The 13,055-nt window shown below is 34.8% G+C and overlaps 1 protein-coding gene across 4 annotated transcripts in view; it reads right to left on the reverse strand.

Moving 5' to 3' along the window:
- Positions 1-13,055, reverse strand: part of GRIK2 (glutamate ionotropic receptor kainate type subunit 2) — a 432,874-nt gene that overhangs the window by 12,103 nt on the left and 407,716 nt on the right. For 3 of the 4 annotated variants that reach the window (XM_052781434.1, XM_052781430.1, XM_052781432.1), the window contains one exon: positions 7,736-7,986. In XM_052781434.1, coding sequence (XP_052637394.1) covers positions 7,736-7,986 — 251 coding nt within the window. Of the gene's footprint in view, positions 1-7,099; positions 7,531-7,735; positions 7,987-13,055 lie in introns of those variants that run through there. The other variant, XM_052781433.1, reaches the window with a different exon arrangement.

Below are 13,055 nucleotides of genomic sequence, written 5' to 3' on the forward strand. Positions count from 1 at the left end.
AGCTTGTCACACCAGTCCAGGTCTTCTTCCAGAACATATTGCTGCGGTCCAGTGTCCCTGGACAATGGCTACAAATGACTGCCAGGTGTTTAACAAGTGCTGATAGCAATTCATACTACTTCAGCCATATAGCTGCTGCTGAGCAAATAAATAACAGAATATATGGTACTGCCTATATGATTTAGAAACATATCCAATGCAACATTTTAATGGTTCCGTATGTTGCGATCACAGCTGTGAAGGGTATTTCTCTGCCTTTCAGCAGAGATGATCCTGACTGCACTGAAATCAGTCACCTGAGATCTTGCACTCAGCCACTGGATGTGAAAGTTCATTCACCTGTTAAATCATTTTTGATCCTAGATCTAAATTCATTCTCTGTTCGTCTGAGGAAGGTCAGGTTTGTTGATCCTCGGGCATGGTGAAAGAAAGTGATGACGACATGTAATTAATCCTTTGGAGTATGAATCTATCTGGATTAAAATACTGTACATAATACCATATAGTTTAATTTGAAAATAAATAGTACATCTTACATAGACATTTTAGAAAATAAATACAACCTTTTTTACCTGAGTCCAGCTGTATCTAAACAGCTTTTTTTAAAGTTTGCTGAGCTAAAGTCCACTGGACATTATTCACTGTAAAAATTTATATTAGTTTTATAGTTCAGTGTGATAGTATAAACTTAATATAAAATTTGGCATGGCCTCAAATCATATTGAACAGAGAGAGACTATTAGTATTAACTTAATGCCAACGGTTTCTACTGTTTTGGAAACACTATTATAGTCATATTGCACTACATACTATCAAAATGGTTAGCATCTGTTTCTTTATAATTACATGGTTTCATCTGGCAGTTTAGGATATTTTCTCTATCTAGAAGGCAGCTGGAAGTGCTTGTTGTTACTTTGCTGGCTTATATAAAAGTCAAAGTAATCTAAATCAGATGAACTGAACTGTGTTTGCTACTACACTTAGCTATAGTTTAGCTGATTAACTCAAAATGCAAAGTTTAATATTTATATATTAAAATATTTATATACGTCATGTTAAAGTAATATTTAGGGGAAGACAATGAAAAATTATTAGAAAGACATGAATGTTCTATAATGACATTTTTTTCCTTAAGAATGAAGAAAATATTCTTTTTATAGGAGCCAAAAATTATATAATGTGAATGTTTCTTCTTTCTACTTATGAGTGGAAGTGAACTATACTTGCTATAAAATAAATGACATGTAGGGGTTTCAAAAAAATTTTTATATAACTTTAAATTCCTGTCAAACATAAAATATTCCATAACTCAGACCTGTAATTTAAGCACTGATCTTCGACTGAATATCTGTGGCGCGATAGTGAGCCTCCTGAAATCATATTCCTACATTTTTATTTGTGCAATGGTCAGCTTTACATACACTTCTAATCTTTCTGTTCTTTGTTTCTTGAATGATACAAATTAAGATATTAAAAATACCTCAAAAGCAATGTTCATTACCAAACAGATATCAGTTGAACTGCAATCAAAAATCAAAATAGAGATCTTGTTTACAATGTTTTATTGTTTGCAAATTATTTTTAAAACACCGCAGTCAGTCAAATTGCTTTTTTCCACTTTCCATTTTTGTCTTTTCATATCATTTTTTCTGTGAAAGTTGGGGGGTTTTGTGGGTTTGATTTTGGTTTGGGTGTTTTTGTTTTGTTTTGTTGCGTTTTGTAACAGTTCCTTCCATTAGAAAATATCCTCTAATATGTACTTAGGTGGTTTCCAAGAGGGCATTTAATTATAATTAATACCTGAACTTCAAGTAATCTGTACACTTACACACACACAAATTAGCCATACAAGTATATACATCCACATACAGTGCTCAAGGGAGTACAGCATGATAGAAGTTCCCAATTTTCCAACTGCATATCTGCAGAATGCAATGTGCTAAGGTTGGAAAAACATTTCCTTTTATGAGCTGTCCGAGCTGCTGCTGCTTTTCCCAGCCAACATTAAAAATTCTGAGGTTACTCCATTACAAAATATGACATGACAATACAGACTACATCACTGACTGTATGTTGTATAAAAGTTACTTGAGATATAAATCCCAAAACTTTTACTTTGATTCACCAAAAATGCCCACATTCTTTTGTTTGTTGTAGCCTGAGGAACAGGCTTTTCAACTTTAAAATCTTTTGAACTTGCCTCCCATTGGAAAGGAAAAAAAAAAATCGCTAGGCTGGGATTTACTTTGGGGTTGTTCCAAAACTATTATAAACTACTGTCCCAAATATCAAAGGCTTTTGATATTAAACTATTAGGAATATTCTCTGAACTCCAATAACACTGACATAACTGCATTTTTTGAGAAAGTAATGAAAAAGACTTTAATGAAAACTAATTTAGTAAAATTCAGAAAAAACCCCAAACCATAAAATCCTCAGGTGAAGTAAGAAGGGATCCTAAAAATCTTTTCATTTTTCATATGAAATTATCATGGTAATTTTGTTTTGCACTGTTGGTAAGATAACTATTAAAACAAAGATGGAAATACTGACTTTCTACATATCCTGCTGATAAAGAAGAATCCACAATATTTCAGTACTGATTAACTTCTTCCTGTAAGACCATTCTATATAGGACAAGCTACATGTATGCACTTTACTCACCTCAATTCTAAAAAGAAGCATTCTAAGACATAATGAATTAAATTTATCCTGGTGCAAACAGATTGTAGAAGGACCTTGGTGAATAACCTCATGTTAGCATTTACACTAACTTCATGTAAACAAATGAAGAACAAGTTAAACCATATTTGAGAAGCATGATCAGGACATGGTGTCAACTGTATACGGTTACAGCAAAACATCTTTTTCAGCCTAGCAGCCCTTGGCCCCTCCTTGTCTCTCGGGAAAAGTGTGGGTCCACAACTTTACTAAAACCAGCTTTCAGGATAACTTCTCAAGCCAATGCCACCTTCTCCGAAGAAACCATGACCAGGATAGGTACAAGGATAACCATTTGCAAGGGTGACAACAAGCAATGTTCTATATATTCTTGGCATGGACTCAATACTGTGAATTTCATCCTAAAGTTTTCAGCAGTGCACGCATAGTTTCTACCACACACCTGACACTTATGGTAATATCTAATCACTGTGTGAAGGTGGTATCAAAATGGAAATAATCTCAGAGAAGACTTTGTAAAAAAACCCCAAACAAACAACAACAAAAAAACCCAAGTAAAAATGAAGGAAAGGTCAATAAATTCTCAAACTAAGAATCATCAATATATTATGCTAAATATCAATGGTCTTCAAGGTCAATATTTTCTCTGGCCTTTATGATAATAATATGAGCTATACAAAACTAAATGTATGAAATGGACATAAACCCATAACACATTGAAGTACATCAATAAACAAAAGGAGGAGGACATAGTAATTGTTTTAAATGGCTTCTGTTTCTAACATTGCTTATTCACTGCCCTCTGAGTGCCTGTTAAAATCAGGGAGCAGGTCATTCACCAGCAAAAGCAATTATAAAATGCAAATGACTGAGCATTTATTGTCAAGATAGGCTAGATAAAAAAGGTCTGCTTAATAACATGTTTCCAAGCAGATGACATAATTAGATGTTTGTATCATAAACAATAGGAAAAAATACAAGCCTTTAGCATTTTTTAGAAAGGCTGCATATAAAAAATAGGTGAGCATTGTGACATGAATTCTATTAAAAAGTAACAATTAAATTTCCCTCTAAGAAATTATAAGGCACCATCTTGTGGTTACTCTGCAGGAATGCAATCAGGGCAGCCTCCGGCCTGCCATCTTGTCCTACCCCTTCCTGCTGTGTCAACAGGAATGTCAAAATTCTGCCATAAACAAGGACAATGCTTTGTCATTCCCAATACTTCCCCTGAAAAAAATCAGTGAGACTATGTACTAGGTAGGACTAGAGTGGTTATTTATCTCAAAATACACCCCAGTTTATCTCATTACTCAAATGTGTGTTTGAGGTAGGCAGCAAATTCAGAATTACTGGCAATCATAGCAAAACCACACTTAATTTCTAATAAGTTTAAGATCAAATACTACCATAACCTAAAATCTCTGCAGCTCAGTAAAGCTGCATGAATTTTTGAGCCAGCTAGAATCAGAAACTTCTATTCCTGTTATCCTTACATTATCAAAACGAAAACATGGTTTGTGCATTTTGCAGAAGGTCTTTGAAATTTTTGTACACAGAGTCAACCAGTTAAGTTTGTGCCACCTTCAAAGACATAGTTAGTCTCATATACATGTCACAGTTCAGCATTCAGAATTTCTTGTTCAACAGAATCTCCAGTTGTAAGTAAAACACTGTTTTGTATGTAACACACATGTATATTCACAGCTACTGATGTCTGCTTTGGGTCCAGTCCTGCTGAGTGCTCATTCATTGTACCTTGTGAGATAAACTATCCAGACTGATCTTTCTCAACTCAATTGTGTAGCTGAGCCGTGAATTATTTACCATTAAAACTTCAATTGGTTTTGTCTTCCTTGGGAAATGTATATAAAATATAAACCAGTATCAATTTAGTTACTGTTTTTATTGCTTTTATAATAAATTATAAATAAATAATGATTTCAGAGAGGCTAATTTAACTGATGTTTAGGTTATGATTTGGTCATATAACTCCAGAAATACTTTGTTGGTGTTATTCTTTCAGTACATTCCAAGATTTAATCTCGTATTTTATATTATAGGAAGTCCATGACCAGATCTCTGCTAGTGAAACAAACAGTTAAGGTATACTGACACGTGTCTCATTTCACATTATTTGAAGTATTTAACAGTTCAAAATGAATAAAATTTACACCTGCTATTTTTTCACAAGCAGACCTAGTTCTGACCTGCTGATGGCTCAATGAGTTTTGAATGGCTATAAATGATAGCAGAATTGAATCCATATACTGTTCTTTTCATATCCATCACATCTGGATCTTCTAGAAAATACTTAGTAAATTAGGTCACTCATTTTTCAAACAAACTAGCCATAGTAAGTGTCAGTGACTGACAGTCTACCTGTGATAACATCCAGGCTTATCTTTGCTTTTGAAAGATGTCAATAAAAGAGGAATTTCTCTGTGTCTGGAAAGTGTTGTGGTGGCATGAATTCATCTGTTTCCCAGAAGGACTACAGCTAGTGTCACATGTTTCCTTTGGACTTTTGAGCATATCAGGAGCCTGGATGTTCTGAACCACTTTGGTTACAAGATGCAACAGTTTTTTAGCAAAATTTGCTGCTTTTCTGAGCTCAATTCCTTTCAAATTTCACTCCTCCAATTAGGTTCACACCAGCCAGTGTCTCTGTTTACATGTGCACTCCAGGAGCAGGGTGACATTGAAAATGCTAAAAAACCATATCTAGATTATACATTTTAAATCTGCATTGCCTCCCCACTGGAAGTGCAACTGTATATTTTGTATACATTAAAAAGCAGACACACATAATATGCCCATTTATATCCCAGGATACTCCATATACTCAGCGGCTGAAGTTATATGATTTCTTTTGTTTCCTTGGTTGCAAATATGACCTTTGATCTTCCCTGTTTCCAAATGTTGACAAGCTTTATACAAATGCCAGAATGATACTCTGATCCTAAAGGGATGAAACTATAAATGTTACCAAAACTAGGTGCCTCCTCTCTCCCCATGGGATAGCCAAGGCAGCATCACTTGCATGGTTTACTCATCCCAGCAGAGGAGATGTAGAGGCTGGAGAGAGATGACAGTACTGCTTATCTCCCCTTTGGCTGCTGCCATTCCCTCTCCTAGGCAAAGGGGATCTGCGACATTTGGAGAGGGTGGAAAAAGACGTTCACTGAAGGTGTGTGGGTGCTGAGAGCAGAGTGGGTGAGGGGATGCTGGGGTAGGCCATGTGTAGGGATGCTGCTGGCATCATTCTCCTGTTAATTTCATTCCATCAGTAAAGTTCCACTGAAATTTTACTAGTCTCCTGACATCAGGGTATGTGGGTGTAGCGGGGAGGCGAGGGAAGGTAAGAGATTGGCAGCAAGGAGGAAAGAGAGGAGAGAGACCTGACTCTTTCAACTACTTCAGATTCAATCTTAACTTTTCAAAGTATCTCAATGTTTGATGATGAAACCTTTCTAGTACAAGTACTGTTAAAAGGTCAGATACCTCCAGTCATTGCTATCTCTATCCACCATTAACAAACAAAAATAAAAAAGAAGCAAATAAAAAAAAAACACAAAAAAACCCCAACCCACAAAACCACAGGGCTTAGAGAAACAAGTCCTTAATTAAGAAGTTTCTGTTTGCTTCTTCGCACAACTTCCAACACGCTGTTATTGGCACATAAGATAGGCATTCACACCCTGCAAAGTACTGAACTCATGTTACAAGATTTTTATCAAAACAGTCCTATTTTTCCAAACGAGTGCTTGTTAAAAATCCAGAAAAGCTAAACCGAATTATACTGATGTCCATATGAAATCCATATCCACCTTAGGAATGGATAAAAATTATTGAGACTGACATGGATTACTTAAGTAACTGGTATCTTTTTCCTCACAAATTCATTTCAGAAATATAACATTCCAATAGTACATTAACAGAAAGGAATCAGCCTGTAGTATTGTAAAGAAGAGGATCTAAATGGTCCTTTAACAATTTAATAAAACGTACCCATGTTCAAACTGTGTTTAGGACCGTGTAACCTCACACTGCCTTTGTGTATTAGAAAAAACTACTTTAACAATATATTTATAAGAGGACACTTGGATACGAAAAGGTTGCCTCAAAAGAAGTGAAAACAAATTGTAAATTTTCTGAGTAATAATTCAAGTTACAGAAACTCACCAGTAGCATCTGGAAAAATACCAATATGAATATAGCTGTTGCATTTTGATCCTCAAAAGGAAAAGAAGAAAAAAAGAAAAAGACCTAGTAAAATCCAACAGTTTCTCTCAATTTTTAAAATTCAGAATTTGTCATAGCAATGAAATACACAGTTCGAGTTTAGGTTTTAACATGGGCACATATATAGAGAAAGATTATTTATTATGCAAAAATGGTAATTCTAACTAAGAATTTCACAATATATTACTAGTGTTGGCAAAATTACAGTATTGTGGTTGTATAAATTTCAAGTACAGAACAAATTAACACTAGAATTTTCAAAACTGAGTCAGCTTGAAATTACAGGACATCATATCAGTAGTTAACCCACCAAAAAATGTCATGCTGATGTAATCTTTTCCAGATGCTACCAGGACAACTTTGCAAGCATAAATTTCTGTAAAGAACATTTCTATAGAGACATTTTCAGATTTTGACTTTGAGCTACAGACAGTTTGTCTTTTGAAAATCAGAATTATCTGTAGAAGATTAATTTGTTTCCCATTACAGTTTCGGATTTCTTCTTCATCCATAAAATTAACTGCAGTGAACTTCCAGGAGTAAAAAGCTGTCTTTTTTCAGGCTTGAATAAGAGGAGAAATAGTCACTTGTCCTGAAATCTGGCTACAATTAAACACATTGAAGACAAATTAAAAGCTGTAAATGTAAAACTTTGGGTACTTTGCTGTGATCCTTTGTTATACAAGTACTGTACTATACAATAAACAATCAGTACGTACCACCTACATTTCATTACCAAATCATTAAAGTATTATTTAAATAGACCACAAATATAAAATAAAATAAAATAGGAAAAGACAATATTTACCTTTTCCAACTGGGCATTTTTTTTTGATTTATACAAAAACTCCCCCACTGCCACAAAGACAGAAAGCACCAATCCTGCTGCCAGCACGATGAAGATGCCTCCAATATTTTGAACTCCCAAAGCACTGGCCTCTTTACTTTCCTCCTCTGGGCAGCCATTGCCTCTCCACCATTTCTCTTTCATCATGTGGAGCTTGCCCTCCTCTTGCAGCTGAAGAATTGCTATAGTGATCTTGTCTCTATACGGAGAACCTAAAGAGACCACAGGGAACTTATATTGCATGGGGTAGATTTTAAGGAAAGTTAGTTATTCCTGATAAGAATAAAATATAATCTAATGTCACAGGAAAAACTGTATCCTCTACAACCATAACATTTATTGAAAAGCCATTTACATCTCACCACAGCTGCACTGGTCACATAAATAAAAATCCCACATATGCACACACATATAAATATATATGCACAAAACTTGATCCAGCTGGTGATGCCTGTAAGCCAGGCAACGTGACACAACAAGTCCTATCACACTTAGTCCCATGGTCTCAAACATCTTCATGCCCAACTATTATAACCAGCCAAATAGTATTCATCTTTCAATTTCCATCAGGCTTTTAATTATGCCACAGTAGGTTTAATCTAATATACATAAATCTACAGGCTGTTGCTTCATAGCTTGTTACCCTAAAGCTAATCCAGGGTCTGATACGTAACAAACGCTTTATACTATTACTTTGTTAAAAGAAGAAACAACAATTTATGCTTCAGGGTCAAGCCACAAAAGTCTCTATTTGGTAGATTGTCAGGCACTTAAGATACCTTCCAAGCACACACTTAGTTATTAATAGCACCAGGTAGCAATGCATTCAGAAAGATAAGGTTAAGTGTGTTTGGATAACAGGGATGTACATTTTCATACTTTAATGTATTTCTTTCTCATAATTCAGTATTTTAAAATGACAGGATAATTTTGTGGCTTTTGAACATTTCAATATTTCAAAGGGCAGTTCAAAGGGTAGGGTCGTATCTTTGTATGTCATCTGCTCTCTTTTTCTTTATATAGTGCATAAGGACTTTTCAATGAGTATTTTAAAATCTACATTAATTAATGGATAACGCCAATGGAGAAAGCTTTTCTTTTCTGAATGTTAGACAGTAAATCACATCAGTTAGAAGTGCTTCCTATGTTAAGATTTGTGTAATGTTTAAGGAGAGAAAAAACTCATCATTTTTCTTCTCCTTCGAAAAATGGAACAAAAGACTCTTCATTAAAGTGGTTAAAAAATCCCAGGGAGAAAAAAAAATAGATGAAAAGGCACGGCATCCCCTCATTCATGTGATATGAATGCAATTCTACAAAGAATCCCTCCTCTTTTTCTTTCTGTCATAATAATGCTACTTACTAGCTATAATTTTTACAGTGTTTCCTTTGACTGAGTAATAAAATGCATTTTCATTAACTCGTTACCTTTTAAAAAAAAATCCTCAGCAACCTTTAGAAAGATGCTGTCCACTTGACTATTTCATGTACTGTGATCAACTGTGAAGGAGGTGAAGGAATGCATGGATAGCGTATTTTATACTCTTTACAGTCTTGGAAAACATATTTTCTTTTGGGATTTCTTTCAATTTATTCTTTATTTCTTCAATTTCTTCTTACATATCTAGGGTTTATCATGAGAATAAAGCTAACAGCAAAGGGTTGGACCATTAATTACAAAACACTCTGGGCTTTTCCTTTATTCCAGAACAAAAGGTGGGAAAAGCTGGCCTCAAACTATTTAAGTTGCAAGAACTTGTGCTTTTATCATCTATGCTTAGAAAAGAAGGATGTTCTGTACTAGGAGCTAAACTGTGTTTACACAGGACTATAAGGGAAGCAGAAAGAAAAGAAAACAAACTCTTTTCTACTCCCTTGTGCATGCAGGGGCCTCAGTCACACCATTTCAGACCATCCTGATTATGCTGAAATTCTGCAAAACCCTATACTTGACACATTTCTTCAGTCAGATGGAATAAGGAAAGTGATTAGTCCACAAAAGCCTGGGGAAGTGTAAATGCATCTTATAATTTGGGGGGGGATATTTTCAGCATTACACTGCCTATAAATATTTAACAACAACTTAAATAACATTAGATTCTAAGAAATAATCTTGGACCCAGTTTAAGCCATCTTCTGATCTGACAGGCTGCTTTCTAATTAAACTGATTTGCATTTTGTTTCCATACTTTCTGTTGGTCTAAATATAGGCAGTACCAACTATTCTTCATGTATCATTTATATATTCTAGGGACCAGATTTGTACACATACAATTTTAGTCCATTTGAAGCACTTAAAAAATTAACTGAGGAATTCATAGACAGAAACAATAAAGCACAGACTAACAATTACTTAAATTTATGAGGACTGCATTAGAAGCATGCACTTAATAGTGATTCAGTTCAACGGTATTTGTATCACTGTTGGTGATTTGCAAAATTTTGCAGAAATAGTTGTGGAGTGGACAGATTACAAAGCCTTTGGTGTTTCTACTGCAATATTTGTGTTTGTTAAACCTTATTATCCTGTCTAAAAAGCGGTAATCTCACAAGTAAGGATCAGTGTGGGATGACCAGCATTGCATACTGCTGCTGCTAAATTAAGCATTTAAAATTTTATACCCATGAAAAAGCTAGCATTCAATGCTGTAGCTCTGTTCTATGTGTGAATGACTTACAATGTTCTAAATTTATTGATTCACATTTTGTAACAAATTATGAGTACACCTAATAATCTGATATTTGAAAAAAAGTAATTTTTAATGCTGTTTATACTGATCCAAGTAGTTATTATGAGAACAAGAGAGGCATAGCAATGACATTGTTTGCTAAGGTTTTATTTGCTCCTAGTTTTTTTTCTGATACGAGCTGGATTGCAAGTCCCAGCAATGGAAAATGCATCCAGAAGCACCTGAAGCAGCTAAGAGTATCATGGTCTGATCTCTGAATGACCAAGTTAGCATACAAAAAGAAGAGAAAATAAATAGATAGTATGGAGAAGGCATCCAGATTACACTCTGAACGTTAAAACTGTTCTCCTTGCGGAAATGAAAAATCTCAGCAAGTAAATGTAAAAGATTTTTGATATTTCCTGGTGATTTTCCCTATCACTCCTATCACATGACTGAAACATGAATCAAGCCCTTCCATGAGGTGTTGCAAGAAGGCCATGTCCTGTTTTTTACATTTTTTAAAATCAGAAGTATTTCATTTAAGAGAATTTACTGTTCAAGAGAAAAAAAAATAAAACAAAACCAGAAACTTTAAGACTCCCAGACAATGTTTATGAATGCATTTGCAAAATAAATACAGTATGAATAAGAGTAAAGTAAGAAAGCAGAAGAAAAAAAAAAAGAGAGAATAAAATTCTGCCATGTGAAGAATGTGAACTTCACATCTCAACCTTCAATAAAAAAACAAGCATTTGAAAAAAAATCTTACCAGTCTGTGCATGGGGGGAAGACTGGGAGAGGACAGACACAGTGATATTTCAAACTCTATCCCAAAATCAGGGAAAAAGACAAGTATATTCTTCCATTGAGTACAGAGAAAGGGAGAAGTCCAGTGTAGAAACCTCTGGCATTTTCTTCCCTCTCTTTTCCTGGTTCCTACTGCTCTCATTTCTCTATCAACTGATGAGCTATTCCCATGACAAACTGGGACTGGAACACCTACAGAACATAATCTATACATTATTTGCTGATCCCACTCTAGCTGCTGTTTGCAGGAATGAGAATTTCTGCCAGAAGAATTTTAAGACCTTTTGTTATAGATTATAGAGACCTTAGTGCATTCCTATGATCAACAAACTCAATAAGGGATGCAATAATTTCTATTTGCAGTTAGCTGCTTATGAAAATTTAAAATAAAAAAGAAAATTTACACAAAATTCTATTGTCTGAAGCATCTGTACAAAACTAAGATAACAAGGTCTCAGAAATACTGCAGAAGTTATACATAGATAAGTTTTCTGCCCTGATGTCTCAGTATATAAAGATTAATGCACATAATGATATGTTTAATCATAAATTATGAACACATAAGCTTTTTATACTGAGACTTCACTGCATACAGATTAGTATGTTGAAATCCTGCTGATCTGGCTGGTCTTGAAAACGCTTCCTACTAGATTATAATTTAGTAAAACCTCCTGCCTGGTTACTCTTATTCTCTTTTACTCATTTCATGAAATACAAAAGGAGTTGGAGCATATTGGGACCTGTAGAACTGAATTTGACCCTAAGTAAATAAAAAGGAATAGCAGCATTCTGCTAACACCTTCATTAAAATGTTGAACCAGGAACTTTTTTGTTTCATCATTCCAGGTGCATTTTACTAAAAGAAATCACTATGAATTGTCTGATATTTTGAAATTTAGTGCCCATGGTACATAGTTACATGTTACTTTTGATTTGCTAGATAGAAAAATCCATTCTGAACACTCCTACACCACTGATAGCATCTTTTGTTCCTGTTACTTTTTTCTTTTGTTATTAAAAACCCCTAGAGTATTCTACTTATCTTGCAACATTATTTCATATTCTGTGTACTTTGCCTAAGCAAAAGATAAAGGTAGCTAGGAATACACCATCATATTCAGAACCTAGGTACAAAATTTAGATCATCAAGAACAACTTCTAGTACTTAAGTATTTATTGGAAGGAGAAAGCCACATGTAACAGAAAAGATATTCCTTTAATATCTAAGTGTTGAAGCTGTATGTGAATAGTTTACATCAAACAAAGCAACCAATTCAAGTTCTAGTTTTAGCAGTTGAAAGGAAGAAGCACCAAACCCAGCATGGGGGTGTTTTGAGATTTTTTGTTTTGAGGTTGGGGGGTTTTTTTTCAGCACGAGCCCATTCCCATTGTGGTTACACCAGATTGATCTATCTATCCCAAAGCTAGCTTGGCTACATATACATAAGCTGCAATCACGGTCTCACTCCAGTGTAGGCATAACTGAAATTTCCCTAAGAATGCTGGCTAACACCATTTATACTACTGGGGACAGGTGGATCATTTAAGTCTTGGCATATCAACATTTCTCTGTACTGATCCCACAGCTTAGCCCCATCAAGAATCACAGACTAAATGTTCTGCCACCAAACTGATTGCACACTTAGTTAAATCATATTTGAAAGTTTTGTTCGTTATATTGTTCTGTTCTGTTTGTCCATCAGTTACTACGATGAAGCTTTCCTTTTGTTTTTACAAGACAAAATTTAGTCCAGGCCTTTGGAACAGACATTCCTTACTAGGGGATAACTGGTGATACAGTA

This window comes from Harpia harpyja, chromosome 3 (assembly GCF_026419915.1).
Source record: "Harpia harpyja isolate bHarHar1 chromosome 3, bHarHar1 primary haplotype, whole genome shotgun sequence".
In the NCBI taxonomy this organism is placed as follows: Eukaryota; Metazoa; Chordata; class Aves; order Accipitriformes; family Accipitridae; genus Harpia; species Harpia harpyja.